The 21,623-nt window shown below is 40.7% G+C and overlaps 2 protein-coding genes across 3 annotated transcripts; both read left to right on the plus strand.

Annotated features, from left to right (window-relative positions):
- Positions 1-1,364: 1,364 nt before the first annotated feature.
- THAP7 (THAP domain containing 7) lies at positions 1,365-7,329 on the plus strand. 2 transcript variants are annotated; one of them, XM_053452252.1, is made up of 8 exons: positions 1,365-1,481; positions 2,282-2,388; positions 2,508-2,715; positions 3,142-3,221; positions 3,946-4,101; positions 4,198-4,329; positions 5,441-5,464; positions 6,038-7,329. In XM_053452252.1, exons 2-8 carry the CDS (start codon positions 2,309-2,311, stop codon positions 6,711-6,713), a joined length of 1,356 nt encoding a protein of 451 aa, XP_053308227.1. In that variant the 5' UTR covers positions 1,365-1,481; positions 2,282-2,308; the 3' UTR covers positions 6,714-7,329. The 2 variants fall into 2 exon arrangements, with proteins under 2 accessions (XP_053308227.1, XP_053308228.1); XM_053452253.1 differs by lacking the exon at positions 5,441-5,464.
- Positions 7,330-9,625: 2,296 nt separating this feature from the next.
- On the plus strand, positions 9,626-19,928 carry LOC128470372 (transcription intermediary factor 1-beta-like). Its single transcript, XM_053452251.1, has 17 exons — positions 9,626-10,006; positions 11,946-12,055; positions 12,427-12,559; positions 13,024-13,156; positions 13,249-13,365; positions 13,604-13,718; positions 13,990-14,136; positions 14,259-14,373; positions 15,081-15,295; positions 16,133-16,163; positions 16,700-16,742; positions 16,819-17,011; positions 17,259-17,557; positions 17,705-17,816; positions 18,223-18,297; positions 18,503-18,637; positions 19,142-19,928. Exons 1-17 carry the CDS (start codon positions 9,748-9,750, stop codon positions 19,346-19,348), a joined length of 2,439 nt encoding a protein of 812 aa, XP_053308226.1. The 5' UTR covers positions 9,626-9,747; the 3' UTR covers positions 19,349-19,928.
- The last annotated feature ends 1,695 nt before the right edge of the window (positions 19,929-21,623 follow it).

The following is a 21,623-nucleotide window of genomic DNA, read 5'->3' on the forward strand; positions in this document are numbered from 1 at the left end:
ATGCGCGGCGCCTTTGGTAACCCCGCCCCTGTAGGGAAATAACTTTATTGCTAGACAAGACAGTAGTGAATTAAATCGCTGGCAAAGCAACAGGCTGTGTGAAGTAAGTTAGTAACGATGGAAGACAAAGAAACCGTGACCAGGACCTGTAGAGAAAGGACCAGTACCAGCAGTATGTCAGCTGCACCACATATTATTAGTTTTGGGTGACATTGCTTTATTTACTGCCCATGATCTGATGAGGTTTGACAACTTAGTAGTAGGGTGACCACATCAGAAATTCTTCAGAACACACATACAAGTCACAGAAGGGTTAATCATTACATAACAAATATATAGCGCCAGCTGATTCCGTAGCGCTGTTACAATGATAGACCGTGGAAATAATTGACTATTTAAAGTGATGTCATAAGAAATCCGGTATAACCCAGCGCCAGGAAGAAGGAGAAAGACTGAACAAAGGATAAGAACCGCAGCCATCTGCTATCAGTGAACAATGCCCCGTGATGGTGAGAAAGAGACAAACGCAAATACAATACAAATTATTAACGTACGGTTGAAATAATTTACAAATACTATTAAAAAAATAACTTTAAAAGCAGCACTGCGTTCCACCGGCTGACAAGTCGTCTGACGCGTTTCGCCTTCAGAGGTGAATGTGTGGCGAATAATAATAACAGCCAGTAATAGCACAGGGAAAGAGCAGTAACCTTGGCCAAAAAATAGAAGCCAGCGCTAGTCCCTGAAAGGGAACAGATGTTTTGGCGCTGTTTGCAGGTGTATGTAGTATCTGAGATTTTTGATTTAGCGGGTAACCGTGCTCAGTGACCCGGTCTACCATCGTGATGCTATTTAGGGACAAATGTGCCCGGGGAGTAGCGCCAGCTTCTTTTTAGCCAAAGTTACTTTTCTTTTACTGTGTTCTTACTGACTTTTGCCACACGTTCGTGGAAATGCTGCCTGTTTACTTTCACAGCCGGTACCAGGTGACATCGGTGCATGTGCAAGACATTGTAATTTTCATCCATACCCATGGTATTCACCCCTTGTGGCTGGTTAAGCATTAAACCACCATGATATTGGCAGCTAGACAGCCAGATGTTCTACATTATGTAAAGGGGAGGTGGGGGGTCCCTAAGAGTCTTTAGCATAGATCAGTCTGCTGAAGACAAGAACAAACTCGCGCCTTTAATGTCAGACTACAAAATACCCCGACAGCTCACCTGATTCTTACAGCCACTGAACCTGTATGCCTGTATAATCGATCTCAGAGAGCAACCTCGATTGCCCCTGCCTGATGTGTGCAGTCCTCCCGCCGGCAGGTGGCAGTAGTCCCCAGTGACGCTGCGCTAGACGGGAAATGGGACGTTCTGTATGAGTTTGATAGACGAGAAGTTTACGGAGTGAGGATGGGATTTTGTGGAGAGAGATGAGCCCCTGGCTCTGAGGGCTGGGGCTGTCTGTGTGTACCCACCGGCCAGGTACAGTGCACGGTTATTGCTGCATTATATACACGGGGAGGGAGCTCTCGCATTCTGTAGCGCTTTCCCACACGGTGACTGTTTACATACCAGGCTCACGGGTCGTATCGAGCTAACGGTGCCCCCATCCGTCACAACATGGCCCATGTATACACCAGCTATCGATAAGAGTAGCGGCAGATGTAACAAGGAAGGGCAACCGAGGGGCACAGCCAGGGGTGGACTACGACTGAGCATCATGGGAGTGGTAGTCCACAACAGCTGGAGTGTAAGAGGTTTCCAGCCCTGTGAAACCAAATAGTTTCTAATCCAAGGCCAGCCAGATCTCCCACGTATCAAAAAACATATCATGGTTCATGCAGTTGCTTTACCTATTTGTCCTGTAATATTTTATATATATTTAGCTAAATAAAATTTTAAAGCCAAATAGAGTATTTCCTACCCTTCGGTTGGTTCATAATTTATTTTGCCCAAGCCTACACGGTGCTGAAGGACAGCAGATCTGTTATCTTTTGGTTTACAAAACCATTAAATCATAAATATCCCAAGTACCTAGTGATAAAGGGAAAGGAATTATTTCTTGGCAGCTGGCTATGTGGGAACGCACAGATATATTTAAACTGCTGGCAGGTCTATCAAAGACTTTATGGATATATATTTAATATTTTATATTTGATCAAAGTGTGTATCATATTTTATTATTCACAGTTTATTATATTTTAAAATTGATGGTTTATTTTTATTTTATTTTTTACTAATGGGCCCGTTGTGTAATTTTTTGTGTGTGTTTGTCATTTCAGTCAAGATCCACATCTTAGAAGATCGAAATGGTGCGATCATGTTCGGCTGCTAATTGTGTCAACCGCCAGACCCCGTTGAGCAGACGCAAAGGCATAACATTCCACAGGTATTTCGACGTGGTGTACAGTGAGCTGATTATTTGTGTTACGTGACTAAATAAAACCAGATCTGTAATCATACTGATGCGGGTTACTTTTTAAAACATGGCTGATCTTCGTTGTCTAGGTTTCCAAAGGAAGAAGGTCGGAGGCAGCTCTGGGTGACTGCTGTTTCCCTTTCGCATGCAGCTACTGGAAGCGAGTGGACTCCCTCGGTTCACAGCTCGCTTTGCTCCCAACATTTTCATGATAAGCAGTTTGATCGGACAGGACAAACTGTCCGACTGAGAGACACTGCCGTGCCTGCCATATTTTCCCCACCTGCCTGTTCTAAGGTAATAGAACTCGATTTAAGATTTATAGAAATGCAACATTTTTTGTTGACAAGCCAGAATAGTAGTATTGGGTCAGGAATGTGTTTGTGCATATTACATACAAGTGGACGTGTCACCATTGAGATTCTGCAGAATACCATAACAATGTAAAGGGTTCAGGCAGCTATCATATACGTTAAAGTTATACGATCACTTGGGTAACCCTTTAATCTTCAGTATTAAACAAAGCTTTCATACCAAAGCTTTCATAACATGCCCACCTTTTCTTGTTTTTATTTACCCATTTACACCCAAGTTGCAAATTTGTAAAAATATAAAATCAGTTGAAAGAGCTCGGCAGATATATGCTTGTAAGTGTTGTGTTTAAGAAATGTAGTTTGCAAACCTATAATTGCGTAGTTGAATAACTCTTGCCTTGAATTTTAGATGCCTCGGCACTGTTCTGCCCTTGGCTGCACTACCAGAGACTCAAGACAAACGAGAAGCAACAACATTTCCTTCCACAGGTTAGATTCTTTTTTTCGTGGTGCACCCTGCTGCTGTTAGAATATTTTTGTTGTGTTGTTATTCATGGGGCATTACGGAGGAATGGGCCTGTAAACTTAATTTGACATTATAGTAGCTGTATGTTGATGATGAGGCAGAGACTATGGGACATTAACATTTGGAGTGCTTGTACATGGCCAGTTGTAAAGTGACTGTGAACTTATTGAATAGTGTTTCTTCCACATTGAGAGAGATCACAGGTTCTAAAGAAACATGGAATTGGAAATTCTGTGAGATGCATAAATGCAGACAGAGAATTATTGAAATAGATCTCAGAAAAAGTCACACGCAGTTAACAGCTGAGAAAAACCGGCCGACGCTGAAAAAAAAATGTTCATCGTAATTAGGTTAATCAGCTAGACTGCTGGCTTGATTTAGTGCATCAGTCAGTGGGAGCTGGAGATGGGCTATGGATGAAAATTACACTACTTTAGAAACACTGACTTTCTGTTGTACAATCAGTCTATTTTTAACAAGATTATGATACTTTATTTTAGTCCATCAGATACACCCTTTCTTAAACCCATGGTACACAATCAATCAATGTATCATTCATATTTTTGTTAACCTGCCATATGGACTATTGTTATCCTGCTATTCTTTATTCAGATTAGGGATATAACATTGTAAAGTTTGTATAAAATAAAACCCCAAATCTAATGGAGGACATTCTTTTACTTAAAGGCTGCCAAGGAAAGACGATCCTCGTCGAAACCTCTGGATTGCAAACTGCCAGAGGACAGACCCCAGTGGGAATGGTCTTTGGGATCCATCTTCAGATTACGTCTACTTCTGTTCCAATCACTTCGAAAAAAGCTGCTTTGAAGCTGTTGGAATGAGGTTAGTGTCACTGTATGCCTTGGATAATAATAGTTCTTCCTTTTAACCATAAACACATATTACAAAACTTTTTTTTTGTTTTAATATGTTTCATAGTGGTTACCATCGTCTGAAGGAAGATGCTGTTCCAACGATATTTTTGCCTTCAACAAAACTTCGAAGGGCAACAAAACCTGAAGCCCAGAAAAGAAAAACAAAGAATGCAAAATCTAAAGGAAAGCGGAAACAGTGAGTCTGGACAAGTATATTTCTTGAAGTGCAGTCTTTCATTTACTCATCGGAATTCCAGTTTATTACTCGCTGTGCTATATGCATCTACCAGAGAATAAAGCCCGCTGTACTGGGGATAGAGTGAATAGGATGATAATTATGTCGAAAATCTTTTTTGTAATGGACATTTGAGTTAGAGATGCATTTGTAGGTTAGTTTTTTTTTTTCCGTCTTTTCCCCAAAGCCCATTTTTTTATTTTTTTCGGAAAAATTGAAACAAAATGGAGTGTGGAATATCTTCTTTTACAATGATAAATAATATGTTAATGACATTCAAACTATATCAAATGAAGAGCTTTATGTAAAGTGTCCACATCCGACTGGCACAAATAATGCCAGTTACTTAACTTTTTCATTTGCGATTGGTGCCAAAGTACAAATCTGATTGGGCGATTGTGATCGCTCTCCCAGTCCAATTCATGTAGGAAGATTAGAGAAGTTCTTTTGTTTTTTTGTGTAGATGGTTTCTTCATGTTTTTTGTTGAATGTGAAAGGGGGGGGTACCTGTTCTCATGTGTAGTTGAAATGTTCTTAACGTATACAAACCTTGTTGTTCCATTTGCAACAAAAAAAAAATAAAGTTTTAAAAAGCAAATTTAGTTTATTATTTACTGAATAAGCTGTACGTTTATTTCAAGCATGATGCTTTCATATACACTGCATTTCATGTTCCCAGTGTAACAATATAATGTTACATTTGTGAAGCTACTCCATTCTACATTTGTTTTCAATTTTTCTGAAAATTTAAATTTTTTCCGACCCCCTCCCCCATGGCTTTAAAATATTGCCAAATCTACATGGTATCAATGCTACTGTAAACAGTGTCTCCGACCACAGGTCCTGTATCATTTATATTACCCGACATTTGCAACAATGCATGGTATGTACTTACAACCAAATGTTTTTAAGCCTAAAGGGCTTATCATGGTATAATGCCAGTAAAATAGTCTTTAAGTATTAATCAATTATATTCAACAGTGTATTTTACAGTAAGTCGGAATTTAGAATTAAAAAGCTATTCCTAAGAAGTGAAGAAATAAAATCTGATACGTCCCAAATTTTTTTTCAGATTTTCAGACTCTCAGGCAAGGAGGTAAAAAATAAAACAGAAAAAAACATGTATAGTGTAGTCATTTTTAGAAATAGAATATATGAATAATACCGGTATAATGCCCCCTTAATTTGATAGAGCAATTTCTGCTCAAATTTGTAGCCACAGACAACCCCTTGCAACGGATCCAGCAGTAACAAAATCAACCCTCCAGTAGGGGTTACGAATTGGATCTCACAAGAAAATGAAGGGGATGGAGACAAAAGTTAAGACGATAAACTTTATAGAATTATAACAAAAAAGTAGAATCTTACAATTAAAATAGTTGGCTATAGTGGGCCGAGTTCATCCGTGGAAGACGCCGTGGGACATGTCTATGTCCGTAATTCAATGTAACTGCCGGCACAGCGGTACAGCCAGGACGTCTGATCGTAGGAGTAGCTCCAAGTGTCGTCTTCCAGGTGCTTAGAAATGCCCTTTGCTCTTTTTTTTCTTCTTATTGAAATTCTGTGAAAATATGTTAAATGTTTATTGCTTATTATTTTCTTTGTAGTTTTTCTAATCCTTTATAATATAATTCTAATGTTTTCTATCTTTATTGTTTTGGTCTTATAGCTTTGTTCCACTAACTAGTGACACCTCCGTGATGGAAAATGCAGAACCATCGGATGCCTCCTGTTTTGATGACAGGCGGTATGATAGTGTCCCTGCGGCTGATCTTGTAAACTTTCATGGACTCTGCCCTGAGAACATTGATGTTCCACCTGACACGGCTCCAGCTGAAGGAACTGTTGCGACCACAGTTGACCATCAAATGCACCCAGAGGCCACTCTAGAAGATATGGAGGTTGCCTCAGTCATAAATGACCCCCTTTCAGGCAGCAGCTTGGAGTTATCTCACGCGAGAGTGGAGATGGTCTCCGATATGCCATTAGACACACAAGCAGCCGCTTCCGGAGAAAAAGAAGGGGAACCACCTCGGCCGATTTCTCCTTCTGTATATATGATGCGCCTCCCGCAGCCCCCCGGTGCTTACATTCAAAATGAACACAGTTACCATGTGGGGAACGCTCTGCTGTGGAAAAGGAGAGCTGAAGCTGCCCTGGAAGCATTAGGAAAAGTACAGAGACAGCTCGAGGCATGCAGGCGTCGAGAACAGCGGCTACGGTTGCGAATTTCCGCTTTGCAGCAGGAGAACGTACGGGAAAGACGGGCGCAGTCTGACGTAAGAGAAAAGCTAAAGGAGCATCTCCAGGTTTTTGAGCTACAGCTTATCAATGACTTTGTATGATGCCATGGACTGATGGAAATATATGTTATGAAATAAACACTGGCTCATTATTGAGTTAAAACTTTTACCCTAACATTCCCATGTGTTTTGGATCCTTAAATAAAGCTGATAAAAACTACATCTGTTACTGCGAGTGGTGGGGGTCAAGCTGACTGGTAACATGGCACAAGTCGAGACTAAGCTAAGCCAGACCCTGAGCTCAGTTTGCTGAGCTGGACTCATCTGTGAGATAAGGAAATATCCCGACACGCACCCTTGCAAAGCAAAACTAGGATGGGGAAAAGGGACCTTTAGCCATTTTTGTCCGGCTGGCACCCCCTTCCTAACGAGCTGGGCTGAGCCATACGTTGGGTTACAGCTAAAGGTGCTTGGCAGTTCCATACAGCAGAGCTTTGTTTTGCGTCGCAAGATATTCATGAAATTAAAGATTAATATTTAACATCCTTGTACCTTGAGGGCAAATGTAAAGCAATCCTGTGGTGTAGTTTTCACCCTACACCATTTCCCTAAACTTCTGCTTGTCTTTCAGAGAATAACATACCTGGTCTGGAAGTCTTGATTTAATATTGTGTCGTGTTTAAACATTAAAAAAAAACCTCCTACCTTCTATGTTTAATTTTTTTGTTTGTTTTTATGAAAATATTTTCATTGTCCTTTCACTACACTGGAACTCCCCTCTTCCAAATGATGTAACACAATACCAGTCTTTCCCCTTCTACACAGTGTTGTTTGAATTGCTGCTTTACTATATAGGCAGTGGCTGAAATATTTGTTTTTTTACTAATGTGTGGGATAGACATTAGTCTATACTGAGTATAATACAAGACCAAGAACCTAATAAGGTTGGGGTTCTTTACAGCAGTAAAAATGGCCAGGATAGATGGGCCACGTGGTTCTTACCTGTCATCGAATTCTGTGGCCGTAGGTAGGGCTCACCCCTGGCACTGGCAACATGTAAAGTGCCCCTGCTAAGAGTGGGTCTCTGCTGGTATCACTTATCGTGGGATACACATTGCCCCTCTAGTCCCCAGCAAGTAATGGTCTTGTCAAATTGTATTTGATGACAGATAAGAACCTTTCTAGTCTGCCCATGTCCTTGGGCTCATCTTAGATTGAAGGAAAGCTTTATACCTGTCCCATACGTTGGCTCGACCACCTGGAACATACAGCGTGCAACTTGAGGAAACATGGCTGCCAACACGTGTGTCCTGTATTAATGGAGTGGATGGACTGTGACTGTTCCAAAAGCTGGAGGGTAAATCATTAGGGTAATCAACCTACGTGAGCGCCATCTCTTTAAATACCTTCAATGGCAGCTAACGCGCAACAATTCAATAACGGCAAAAAAGGAAAATGTATAAAAGTGCCATGAATATGTCGTACACAACACGTTACCAAATGCACACAAATTAAATAATTATTAGTACATTTGTGTTAACCACCAAAGAACGGCAACATCAGCTTCCAACTGTAAGCATCTGCATTACAAACGTATCTTATGCTTCAACAGTTCTTAAACCCAACAATTCATTTAAAAAGAAACATATGGTATCGTTTTCAAATCAATATCCTTCCAATGTATCTGAAACCTCGATGGAACTCCAGTACCCGGCGATCAACAAAACATCCTACAATGTTTCCAATCGGTACAAACTACAGGTACTTTACGGCAATGTGACACAGAACTAAATTCCCCTCTGCAGACCCTGCTCCAACCTACGCTGTAGAGTTTTTTTCTGTTTGTGTATGTTAGTTAGTGTGATTGGCTGTGTGTGTGTTAGTGTTGAGTGCCTGGTTGTGTTGGTGGGATTCTCTATGTGTTAGTATGTGTCAGTGTGAGTTTCTGTGTGTGTGTGTGTGTGTCGGTACGTTAGTGTGTGTGTCTCTGTGCATGTGTGTTAGTGTCAGTGAATAAATGTGGCTGTGTGTGTTAGCGTTGAGTCCCTGGTTGTATTGGTGTGATTCTCTGGATGAGCGTGTTAGTATGTGTTTCTGTGTGTATCATTGTGAGTTCCCGGTATGTGTATGTGTCTCTGTGCATGTGTGTTAGTGTCAGTGAATAAATGTGGCTGTGCGTGTTAGTGTTGAGTCCCTGGTTGTGTTGGTGTGATTCTCTGGATGAATGTGTTAGTATGTTTCTGTGTGTGTCAATGTAAGTTCCCGGGTGTGTGTGTCTCTGTGCATGTGTGTTAGTGTCAGTCAGTAAATGTGCCTGGTTGCGTTAGTGTGATTGTCTGGTTGTATTGGTGTGATTCTCTGGATGAGTGTGTTAGTATGTGTTTCTGTGTGTATCATTGTGAGTTCCTGGTGTGTGTGTGTGTCTCTGTGCATGTGTGTTAGTGTGAATGTCACTCCCAAGATCTGGCTCTGCCCCTGAGCTAAAGAAGAGATTCTAGAGATCTGCCCCGGAAGGGGTATCTATTGAGCCATAGCCCTGTGCTTCAAACCCTCATGGTGAGGGTTTGAAGCACAGCTGTACGGAGAGAGTTGTTTCTTTTTCCTGTTACATTAATATCTGTTAAAAGGGACAGCATACCTTCCCTGGCAGCTTAACTACACTGTATTAAACATTAAACTGTCCTTTTAACTATACATTATACAGGGCCACCCAAGCACTTCCTGCAGCAGACGTTCACTGGACCTTCATAACAAATAATGAAGTCAAGGAGTTGAACAACCACGACTCGCCTGCAAACTCTCCATTTAGTGAATAGCTCCTGGGCATTGCCACCCAAGCTATATTTGTGATAAACCGGTAGCTCTCAGGACAACTATCCTCCCAACAGCCGTCTCCCCTCAGCCACAGGCAACTCTTTGGCGCCAGGCTCTAAAGCTACTCGACACGCCCCCTGGTTTGACGTCAGCTCGTCGCGAGCACGCACTCTTTTAATTGATTGTTCCGCCGTTTGTGTGAGGGTTCTTGCTGCGAGGACCGCGTGTAGATTCATCCGCGTATTGCGTGAGGTGAAACCCTAGGAGAAACAATAGTAGCCGTTCACGTAGGCGGGAAATATCTGCTCACCCAGATACAGGGATGTCGGTGCCGGTCACGCGCGACAAAAGGAGTGTCATGAATACCGCTGCTACCACTGCCACTAATAATAATGATAACGGGGGCGCGGAGGCCGCGGTTGACGGGCAGGAGCTGTTGGAGAACTGCGGGCTGTGCAAGGACCGGCTACTACCCGACAAAGAGCCTCAGCTGCTGCCCTGCCTGCATTCCGTGTGCAAGGGCTGCCTGACTCCGGAGCTCCCGGTTCCCGACGCTGCTAACAGCGGGGACCCTTCCTCAGGTGAGCAAGCGCTCGCAGCGTGTGGGTGTGCTACTACTAGGCCGCAGCATCGGGCTGGCGGTCCCGCTCTCATCCGATGAAGGTCTGTTTCCCGCCCACCGTGGCTCTGGACGATGGTGATGCCCAACGCTTGATCCGTTTCCGGTCTTCGTGCACCTTGAAGCGGCCTGTATCCCAGGCCCACGAGGCTTGCCTGTTAAACAAAGAGATGCCTGTGTACCGGGACCCAGGCTTCTCTTGTTGTGGGGCCCTGCCGTGCAGCTGGTATATACCCGGGAATGTTGCAGCTAAATGCTGCCAAATATGAGCCCCAGAACAAATGTCCTTATTTGCTCAGATACTTGGGATGCAATACTTATAACACCAGATTACTTTACCTGATCACAAATTAATTATAGCACTGTCATAGTCCATAGCGCCGTACACTGATTTTAGACGGTGGCATGACACTGAAGGAGTGGGTGTTAAAGGGACACTGCAGCCATCATATGTACGTTAATGCATACAAATGATGTGTGGCTCTTTCAGATTATTCCTCCCCCCCTTGTCAATGCTTTGGGGGCTTCTGCACAATCTCTGCATTTGCCCCTTTCCCATGCTGCTGGTGTGGTTCTGTTCAGACATCTGTGTGCTGAGCAGCCAATCAGTGGCAAGAATAGTGAGACCACAGGGGAGATTACCAGTGAAGCTGCAGCTTCTCCTGCCGGGAAGTGCTGCATTTTGGTTTTGCATTGGAAATGCATGTTTAATATGCATTGTTCAGTGGGCTGGGCTGTGACAGTAGACTGTCCTGTAAATTAGTTTGACAGTGGAGTGATCCTCTGAGCAGTTGGTTCTATAACGTGAGTTTCTTGTTAATACAAAGTTGCACACAAGCAAAATATGGCTGAAGTCCGCTTGTCTTGCATACAGATGTGACGAGCACCTCGTGTCCTCGCCGCCCAAATCTTAGTGCTGCTCAAAATTAACTTTTGCTGAAAATGACCAGGCTTATATTCTGTGTCAGTGATCCTAAATACCAGCATCTTGCCCAGGTGTGGGAAAGCACGTATACTGACACGCTGGTGCGTGTTTCTGCTCTTCTCCACGCTGAGGGCATGTTAAAAAGGATCTTTCCAAATGCTGAGACTGAGGGGATTCAACGCTGACATGTTTGTTGTCCACACGGGATGTCAATATAAAGCTTAAAAGTGAATAGTTTTTATTTTTTCAGCACGTTAACTGACGTGTTTTCTAATTGCTATACTCGCCCATGTCATTCCACTGTACTGATGTGCAGTTCTTGGTTAGCTTTTGCGTGTGTGTATGTATGTATGTGTGTGTGTGTATATATATATATATATATATATATATATATGTATATATATATATATGTGTGTATGTATATATAAACTAGTGCAAATGGACGCCGGTCAGTTCCTACATCATTGTTTAGTTTTTGTTTTCTGTGTTGCCAGCTTCTACTGTCCCTTTAATTATACACTGTACAAGGCCACCAAGCTCTTACTGCAGTACACGTTTACTGGGATTGGCCGTTCTTGATATCTAAATCAAGGAGCTGAAACCGCAGCTCCTCCTGCAAACTCTTGCCTTAGTGAATAGACCCCACAGGTTTTTATTCACCAAAGCAAGAGTTGGCAAGTTTTCAGGAGAGTTGTGGTGTTGCCTACCTGAATTGTGTTGTATGAAATAGCTTCCATGTGCTTTGCCCTCACAGGTTTATGAGGATTGTCAAATATCTATATTTACGGAATTTTAGAACAGTTAAGAGTGCCCCCAGTTTGAGAATATTGTATATTTAACATGCTGAGTACGGTGTTACAGTAAATGGGATGACAGTTTAGAGTCCTCGAAGGAAGTTTATTTCTCCCCTTGCAAGACATTGTATAATTACGTTTTCAGGAAACGACCTACTTACATATTGTTTTTAATCCCGCAGCTCTGATTCATTGCCCAGTATGCAAGCATCAGTGTTACCAAAAAGAAATTGTTGAGAACTGTTTCCTGAAGGAATCTTCCACCGCAGGGCAAGTAAAAGAAACCATTCAGGTATGGGCTTCTGCTGTCCTGGAATCTATTCAATAGATCTCCCAAAACTTTAAAAATGTGTGCCGCGTACCCATTAAAATTATCTTAATGCACATGCTTGTTCAGGGATTAAAACGGTGTGCAAGACTCTAACATCTATTGGTCAGATGATAATGTCAGGTTTTTAAGAAAGGAGCACATGCGAGCTAGAATCAGGGTTATCCTGCTTCCTATATGTATCTTACAAATGTTATGCCATTCGTGCTGTTGGAAAGGGATTTGTGTCAAGTTAAAATGTTTAATCCCAGTTGTTTCTGTGTAACGGAATGATGAAAATGTTTTTCAGTGCGCTCTATTAAATACATGATCCAACTGTTCTTTTAATTCTTTAGAGATGTACCAGCTGTGATGACAACGCGGTGGCAAATAGTTACTGTGTTGAATGCGCCGAATGGCTTTGTGAGACCTGTGTGGATGCTCATCAAAGGGTGAAGTATACAAAGGATCACACAGTCAAAGTTACAAGTAATTCCCCTCCTTTGTTACCAAAAGTCTACATGCACTTGTCCTTTACCTGCTTAGTGTGGACATTTATTATACGCATGAAAAGAACATTTTATCCACTTTCCGCTCCCACTTTTTTCCTACTTTCAAATCTAAAATATTTTGCTTTATCTGTACCTAGTCAACTACTGGAGTATGACTGGTAGGAATACATAGAGGCTACATTTATGAAGGGAGGTATTGGGGAAAGTGTTTAAGTAAAAGGAAAGTGGGGGTGGGATGAAAATAATCGGTTTAGGATAACCGGTTGCCGGAATGATTTACCAAGCAGCCTGTGAGCTTAAATCCTTCTGTATGATGGAACTCTGAAAGTGCTCTGCTGTGTTTTAGTCTGGGTTTATGAGGAGGGTATTGTTGGTTGCCAGTGTTTAAATGTCCAAGTGTATTCCAATATTTAATTTAATTTTTTTCTTATTTTTGTAAAGGTACTTCAAAGAAAGAAGCTGAGCGTGCGGTATATTGCCCATTACATAAACATGAGCCTCTAATGCTTTTTTGTGAGACCTGTGACACTTTGACTTGCAGAGACTGCCAGCTACAGACACACAAGGATCATCAGTAATATCTTTATATACCATTTTAAAACAATCTTATAAAATGTGGTATCTTCTGCAGGTCCTCGTTTTATTGTTTGCAATTTTATATTCCAGATATCAATTTTTAGAAGATGCTGTTAAAAACCAGAGAAAAATACTTTCGGCTTTGGTTAAACGGCTTGGAGAAAAGCATAGTACACTTCAGAATTCTACTAAGGAAGTCCGCACATCGTAAGTAAAGTTGAACTGTAAGAATCTTGCATACTAGTTGCAGTAGCTTTTAGTTCTGTGTACCTGGTCCTTTGTTAGCTGGGTTAACTGCCCTCTCTAGGTTTGTGATTACGAACTATAATTGTTCCATGGTGTATTGAAGTGCTGCTAAATGGCTCATTTCTGCTTACTGCATAATCTTATTATTAATGGAACATAAGCAGCAAATTTAACGTTTCTTAATGTCCCTGCCATGCAGGATTCGCCAGGTAATAGACGTTCAGAAGAAACTGCAGGTGGATGTGAAGATGGCAATCTTGCAGATAATGAAGGAGCTCAACAAACGTGGCAAACTACTTGTGAATGATATGCAGGTAGGAGGGAGCTGGAAAGCTAGCAAGATGTGTGCATCATGGAGTCAGTGACTGGCGTGGTCCTGTCCTACAGAGTCCAGAGAACTTTTCTTTCTTAACTTGCACCGACTTACCAGCAATTAGAGGGTGTACGTTTTAGACAAGGTTTCTTCAAGCAAACTCTGGGGATAAGTTTATGATTTTTTTTTTATTTAAACATTAATTCTGACAACAGAAAGTAATGTTATACATTTTACGAGGGGCCTACAACCCTTTTTCTATTTGTATCCAGAAAATCACAGAAGGACATCAAGATAAGTTGGAAAAACAACACTGGGCGATGACTAAACTGCAGAAACATCAGGAGCACATCCTGCGCTTTGCTACTTGGGCCCTAGAAAGCGATAACAATACGGCATTGCTGCTTTCAAAGAAACTGGTGGGTATTGCGTTTCTTTCTGCTGTTTCTGTATCTTGTATATATTTGCTTGTGTTTTTTTTTTTTGTTTTTTTTTTTTTCACCTTTCCATTGAAACTTGCTTAAATGTCTTTCTTCCATAGATCTATTTTCAGTTACACCGGGCACTAAAGGTGATTGTTGACCCTGTTGAACCCTTAGGAGACTTGAAGTTTCAGTGGGATTCTGAAACCTGGACGAAACATGCTGAGTTCTTCGGTGAGAATTCTGGTTGAAAAGCAGTTCGTATGCAAATCCTTAAGATTTGCAAAGGTTACTGTACTGCTTTTGAACATGCAGGTTTTCGTGTATTTTATAAAAGTTGTACATTATCCCTGGCAATTTATAGCAAATTCTACATGCACGTGTCCCCTACCTACTTAGTATAGATGTTTATTATTCAACACATTGTCAAATGTTATTTACATTATTTCAATGTGATTGTATCACATAATGTAGCAAAGGATCACCGGAGCTGCTTATAAATGTGAACTCCACTCTGTAAGTAGCAACAATAAATATTCAAAAAGCTCTCAATAAGAGAGACAGGGGAAACAGAGGGGTAGGTTATTCACTGGATACAAATGTATCACGCTCAATAATGAATATGAAGAAAAGCAGAAAACTCAGCCAGGATAAAGGTCAAAAACAGTTAATGGAAACACCAACCAGTTTCGGCATGAACAAACGCCCTTATCAAGATAGCTTTTTGAATATTGTATCACATAATGAACATATTTGCCATGAACAGCCATCTACGTTACTTGTGTCAGGATTTGCATGATTCATTTTGTTATCTATACATGACAGTACAAGATTTTAGGAAAACTAGGTGACAGTCCTTTGGGTTAGGACTAGTTATTATATATCGGGATACAAACATTCTATCTAAACTTCTTTTTTTTCCCCTCTTCTCCATATAAAAGGCAAAATAGTTTCTGACAAAGCTGGTGTTCTGCAACCTTTGTCTGGCGGATCACTGACTACTTTAGGGGTAAATTCAGCGTCTCAAGTTCTGACACCTCTAACCAACTTCAGTCCAATGGTACAGAATAGAACACGACCTGGTGCTTCACAGAATCTGTCTTCACCTGCAACAACTGTCACTGGAGGCCCTGGCAGCTTTATCCATACCATGCAGGTACAGTTGAACAGGGATTACAAATGTCCTCAAACTGTATGGTCATTTCAGTGGTTTTATGGATTCCTTTTGTGTTGGCTCCGTGCAGGTGTCACACACTAATTTATTTTCCTTAAACTGCTACAAAACAGCAGTTTTTGCATCTAAAATAGGTAGTGGAATTCCATATTAAGTTAGTATCATGGCAGCATCTTAAATCTTGCATCAGGAAAACGAGCAGACAAATGGGTCTTATCTGCTGTCAAATTCTATGATCTGTTATTCCTCTGCATCGTCCACTCCAGGGGGATGCTTTTCCAGGTTTAGGTCACAAGAGAATCAAATCGCTAGTGTAACTTTATAACCACTTTATAGAGTAGCAATGTCAAATTCAAGATAAGCTACTATATCAAGTAGCACAGTTACGAGTAGTTTTCAGTGGGATCAAATCCTTCCAATGCTCGAAGGTTGGAGTTATGATGTGTCGAAATCCTGTTATGCCCGCTGATTATAGCTTTAATGGCTTGAAGTAAACATAACATATACTATAACGGAAGAGTAAGTGGATTCTAAAGGTATGCTTGTTAAAGGATATGTACTTAAGTGTTACGATTGCCATTTTAGTACTAACCTACTCTGTGGGTATAATTATCGTTGGAAGAAAGGACTTGATCCTGAAGATATGAGTTGCATCTTCTCCCAACTGTGTTATTTGGTATAGTAACTTCAGTCAAGAGAGACTGAAAACTGTTTAAAATATATTTAGCGGAAGGCAAAGCAAAGATATGTGGTTAGTAATTGTAATAAAAATGAGGTTAGTTATGCTTTAAGCGGTTCTTTATTTTCATTTACTTCTAGCACATGGAAGACTTTGATGGAACTGGTGCAGGTAACTATATATGTTTTTAACTGTTACTATAGTACAATGCGATCGCATTATAAAACATGACTATATACTAGACTGAAATCGGGTGGGGGGAACTATTTACCATAATTTATTCAGTACGCTGGAATTGATCATATCAGTTTCCCATGTTTTTTCAAAGCAGAAATGTGGGAACTCTAATCATTAAGAAAGGGGGAAAACCCTAATATTGTTGGTGAATCAACTTTATTTTGATATGTAGATTAACCAAACCACATAGGTGCCATGCGGGTCTCTTCCCCAAAGATGGAAATTTTAGCTTCCTGACTGTTATTTTGAATTGTGCATTAGAAAGGCCAGCTCAGCCCTTCTTGCTGGTGAAATTTGCCACTCTTGGCTTTCTTTATGAATAGTGAAGTTAGTAATTGTAAATAGTTGTGGTTTCCACTAGTCATGGCTGCATAAACCCTGCATGGTTCTTCTTAGAATATGCGTTGATTTATCTGCATGAAGTTTGAAAGAATAGATCTTTTATCTGACACTTTCTTTTTTTTCCCTAGAAGGTGAATCTTCAGGATTAGAAACCTTAAGTGGTCACAAAAGGTACAGTTGGCAGCTGTTTTGTCTTTTTGACCTTTCTTGTTTTATGTGAAAACTAATCTATTTTATTTTCTGTAAGAGGGCGTGGCTCAGATGGAGATGTAAATGAACTTTTAAAGAAAGTACCCCGCGTGAGCCTGGAGCGCTTGGATGTTGACCTTAATCCTGATACTCAGCCACCAGTCTTCAAAGTTTTTCCTGGAACAACGAATGAGGATTATAACTTAATAGTAATTGAGAGAGGCAATGTTCCAGGGGAACCTATTGTGAAAGTAAGTGGTAACATGTTCACTGAAGGAGCATAATGTTCCCTTGCATTAGCTAGCCTTTAAAACTAGTATGGCTTTCAGGCCAATGTTTGCTAGCATTGTTTCAAGAGTATGATGAAATCTGACTACTTTTTACATAACAGTAGTGACATTGTCTTTCAATTGGTGTACAATTTATTTACAGTATAAGTTTAGTCTTTCCACTTCACATTTTGCAGTGCATTATTAGTGATTTGTGTTCCTCTTCTAGGAAGAGGCCATGGAAACTGGAATCGCTATCCCCATCATCGAACCTAGCGAAGAAAAGCCCAGCATCAGTCGCCCAGATGGCTTTACAGAGGCTTTGCAGCCTTCCATCCGCCCATCAAGTGTGGCCAGCGATAGCGCGTCTTCTGACTTCCAAGGCTCTAACAGTGGTACTTTTTCGGAAGCTGGTGGTACCAATTACTGTAAGGTCTGCCAGAAAGGAGGGGTTCTTCTGTCATGCTCCCACTGCAAAACATTCTTCCACAGAGACTGTCACCTTCCATCTGTTGTGGAGATTTCAAGGTATGAATTATTAGAAGGGTTTTGGCTTAGTTTGGTATAAACACACTTCCAAGCAGACCTATGAGGTGGTGAAACATTCCTCTTAGTTATCCCTAATGGAGAACTTTGTGTGTATATAACTTATTGCATTATTCCCTACCATTTAAGTGGCGAGTGGAAATGTATCCTGTGCCAAGACATTCCTATGACAGATCGAAGTGTGGATGTCCTTCCAGTAGCAGAACAAGACCCCCGTAAACTATCATCAACTGACCAAAAGGTTGGTGTTCTTTATGGTTTATTTGCTGTTTTTAGGAAAAACATGGTGTTTGCTCGGTAGCGCAACATTCCCAAAGCTTTTTATCCCTTTTGGCTTAACAATTGACTGGACTCCAAAGCTCAACAGATTAGCATTTCTGGGCCCTGACAATGACACCCTGCCAGGGCACGGCATTAGTTATCTTGTCGTCCTGCTTTGTTTTCTCTTAATATACCCTGTTCAATAAGGGCTTCAAGTACCACTGGTTCAACAAAAGTCCTGGGGCTGTTTTAACCTAACTGATGCCAAACTAACTCTGTAACAGACATGCAATAGTGTGTGTGTCTATTATATATAACGAATGGATATACGTTAGTTTGAATATTTCACTTGTGTGGTCTATTCATTGTGGGTTTTTTCCTTCCAGAAATGTGAGCGCTTATTGCTGGAGCTACTTTGCCATGAACCCTGCCGTCCTTTCCACAGGCTATCATCTGGGGGGGTAAGTTTTAGTAATGTCTTAACTGCATTTGAATAACCCTCAGCTGCGACCATCATTGTTTCCAGGTTAACACAAACCTTCCAACTGAGGTTGTGGCTTTTCATAGTGCCCTGAGATGTTTTGTCACTCGCTACATTCACTTAAATGACAGATCGAGTGCTTGTGTCTCCCTTGAGGGGTTCTAATTTTAAAATTTTAATTCTAGGGTAATGACCCAGTAATTGATTTGACAGTGATTCGCGCTAAGCTGCAGCAAAAAACATCGCCTTCATATTCCACTCCTGAAGATTTTGTTCGAGACGTATGGTTGATGTTCAGAAACGTCAGCAAGTTTGCAGAGGTACGTTTTATCAGTTGTGTGATATTTATTTGGGCGACATTCCCTGTTCAAGCACTATACTGAGCAGATTCTTTATGGCCGTGCAAATGAACAAACCGTGGTTTATACGATCAGTGAGTGCTCCCAAAAATAGGAAAAAGTGCCAATGAAGTCAGTTACTCCTTTTGACTTTCTTTAATCAGTCTCTGGCTTGGTAATTGAGACAGCCAGTGTGTGGTATATAACGCAGCTTTAGGAGTCTAGTAGTTTGGGATGGAGCACCTAAAAAAAAAAATAATAATAAAAAAAAAATGGTGGTGCAGCTGCTTAAAAACATATCATGAAAAAGTAAATGTCGCCAATAAATGTAATAGTACTGGTAGTGTACAAAATTAGTTACAAGTGCCTTACATGTTGTAGTCGGTGATATTCAATGGGTCTTTTTTTTTTGCATGTTAATCTGAGAAACTTCAGAGTCTTTGTAAATAGTAATCATATATATTTTTTTTATTATAAAACTAAAAGGACAAAGCTGTGGTGCAATCAATCATCGAACTTCAGTCTTTCTTTGAAGCAAGGCTAAATCTACTTTTTGGTGACCGCAAGTTCTCAAGTCTCCTTGGGGAACCAGTAAGTGAAGACGATCCACAAAGTATCACTCAAAGAAGTTCCCCGATGAGTACCACCAGTGAGAGCATATCGTCTGTCAAGAATATTGCGGACCAGGATTAATCGTGCATGGCTGCAAACCTGTAGTTTAATGACCGCAGACATGCACGTGCCTTTCATATGATGTCATGTCTTTGCTAATGACTGGAGAGTTTGAAATGGAAGCGTGTGCTGTCTCCCTGTAGATGAACAATATGTTGCCACTAAACATGGACACTGTTGTAGGCAGTTGCAGCTGCTTGGGAGAGGGCAGTTCTTGTAAAAGTAGGCCTGGTTTAAAAAGGAAAAAAAAAACGTAGTTAAGGTCTTATTTGTTGCGTTTCACAATTTAATGAGTCTCCTGTCCTCCCTTCATTGGGAGTGATGTTCTGCCCTCTAACCCTGGGTTACACTATTGGATTTTTCAGTCCTCCAACTTTTAAACATTTCATTAAAAAAAAAAAAGTGGACCCTTCCAAACAGGTGAAGTATTTATACTCTGGTTAGCCTTTGTACCACATTCAAACTTTTCATTTAGTGTAGTATCTGCTTTGTACTGGAAACTGATTCCTTTAAGTTGTCAGTGTTTCTCGGTTAGCTTATCGTTATATCTTGGATATCATGTTAAATGTGTCATGACCTCATTAAATGTGTTTTGTAAGAATATTGTTTTTTTGTTAATAGGGCTAATAAAATCCCAGGAACCGGGTAACCACAGCTCTTATCCCTTCCGGGCAAAACAAAAGATATTGGCCCCAAAATGTTGTCCGTGTCTAATTTCTAGTTGCATCTTTCAATCTCTAAAATTATAATGTAAATTCCAGTCTTTTGTGACAACAGCCCAATTCGGGACCAAATCTTGTGACTTATTTTCTTGTAAGTACACACTACCTTGTACAGGGGTGTTTCATCCAATATATTGCCCATATAGGAATGACGAGTTAAACAAAATAACCTTGAACTCGGAAAGGCTATCCAGAAAAAAAAAATCCACTTTCGCCTGCATGAGTTGTAAATACAGCAGTTTTATTGTTTTTTTTGTTTTTTTGAAGCTGTCTGCAAGTGTGGCATTTTGTTTTAAAAAGAGCCACTTACATCTGGCTTCTTTGCTACCCCTAGTTTTTGGTTTATCAATGTTTGTGGCAAACGGTTACAAAACATTTAGTTTTAAATCTCCCATACTGGCAAGAAAAGAATCAGAACTCTCGTGAATATTGGGTACATCTTGTAATAGCACTAACACTAGCCTACGTTATTTTTCCGTCTAGATATGTTCATTGTTCATATCGTTGTCTTTTATTTTTAAAATAGCATCTTTTAAATAGCATTATGGCTATTTCAGCTGCAAAAAGTAATTGTTAATGATGTATCCCTCCAACAAGCACTAAGGCTGACAATCCTACCAAAATAAAACTTTAGTTTTCCAGGTGGTGTTTTTTCTATTAAATTGCATATTCAAGGAACAGCGGCTAATTCTGGGGGTTTGTTTTAAGTATTTAACACCAGCTTGCTACTCCCACCCAAACTATGTATGTAAATAGCCCCCGCCCCCTCTGACTACCAGATAAGCATCCCTGTTGCCAAATCTGGTTTGATTGCTGCAAAACCACTTATTAATCTGCTTTTTCCTCAGTGGTTCCTCGTTTTTGTGCCTTTTTTTTCCCCCCTCAAATCTTCATAGGCTTCTTAACCCTGCATACGGGAGACTGTCCTTTCCTGAAGAGTAACGCACGTACGAAATGTCCATTTTATATTGGAAAGTAAAAAAAATTGAAAAGCTCTGAATGATCAAACTTTAGTAGTTCAATAAGCAGTTCCACTGTTAGTTTTTTCTTAGCCCTGTCTATGGCACCATCCTTGTTAATAAACGGTTTCAAACACAGGTCTAAAGTTTCTTTTATTACCAATGTACTCTTTAGCCCGATGTGTTGTTTTGTTTGCCTAGCTGTTGACTTTTTTTGTTTTATTTGTAATAAACACTTAAGTGTGCATCGGTTACAGTGGCATTTATTTTAACTTTTTTGCATTCCTTTTATGATGCTTGTATATTTTAGGATGCTTTCATGTGGAATAAACAGTTGAAACGTGGATAAATGGCTTTTTTGCATGTAGTAATATTGACCGAGAAATGCAAGTGTTAAACGGGAGACTAAACAATATCTTGGGAATGGACGGACGAATGTACACATCACCTGAGTCTATATGTCACTGAGGAACAACCAGTAGCCTCTGCTGAGTTGTGGACATGCAGCAGCGAAGTCCCGGGACTGGCCCATTCATTGATTTTAATCAAATGTTGGGTTCGGCTTATTTACGAATCTCAGTTCAGCGTGTGCCCCGTATTCATGTTTTCAAGGAG

This window comes from Spea bombifrons, chromosome 12 (genome assembly GCF_027358695.1).
Source record: "Spea bombifrons isolate aSpeBom1 chromosome 12, aSpeBom1.2.pri, whole genome shotgun sequence".
Taxonomy (NCBI): Eukaryota; Metazoa; Chordata; class Amphibia; order Anura; family Pelobatidae; genus Spea; species Spea bombifrons.

What these genes read in the sequence shown, in the direction of transcription:
- THAP7 (XM_053452252.1), top strand. Translation starts at nt 2,309, where the DNA reads ATGGTGCGATCATGTTCGGCTGCTAATTGTGTCAACCGCCAGACCCCG. An exon ending in AACAACATTTCCTTCCACAG is followed by an intron (nt 3,222 to 3,945) that starts GTTAGATTCTTT and finishes TTTTACTTAAAG; the next exon opens with GCTGCCAAGGAAAGACGATC. An exon ending in TTTGAAGCTGTTGGAATGAG is followed by an intron (nt 4,102 to 4,197) that starts GTTAGTGTCACT and finishes TATGTTTCATAG; the next exon opens with TGGTTACCATCGTCTGAAGG.
- LOC128470372 (XM_053452251.1), top strand. Translation starts at nt 9,748, where the DNA reads ATGTCGGTGCCGGTCACGCGCGACAAAAGGAGTGTCATGAATACCGCT. An exon ending in GCTTTATCCATACCATGCAG is followed by an intron (nt 15,296 to 16,132) that starts GTACAGTTGAAC and finishes ATTTACTTCTAG; the next exon opens with CACATGGAAGACTTTGATGG. An exon ending in ACAGGCTATCATCTGGGGGG is followed by an intron (nt 18,298 to 18,502) that starts GTAAGTTTTAGT and finishes TTTTAATTCTAG; the next exon opens with GGTAATGACCCAGTAATTGA.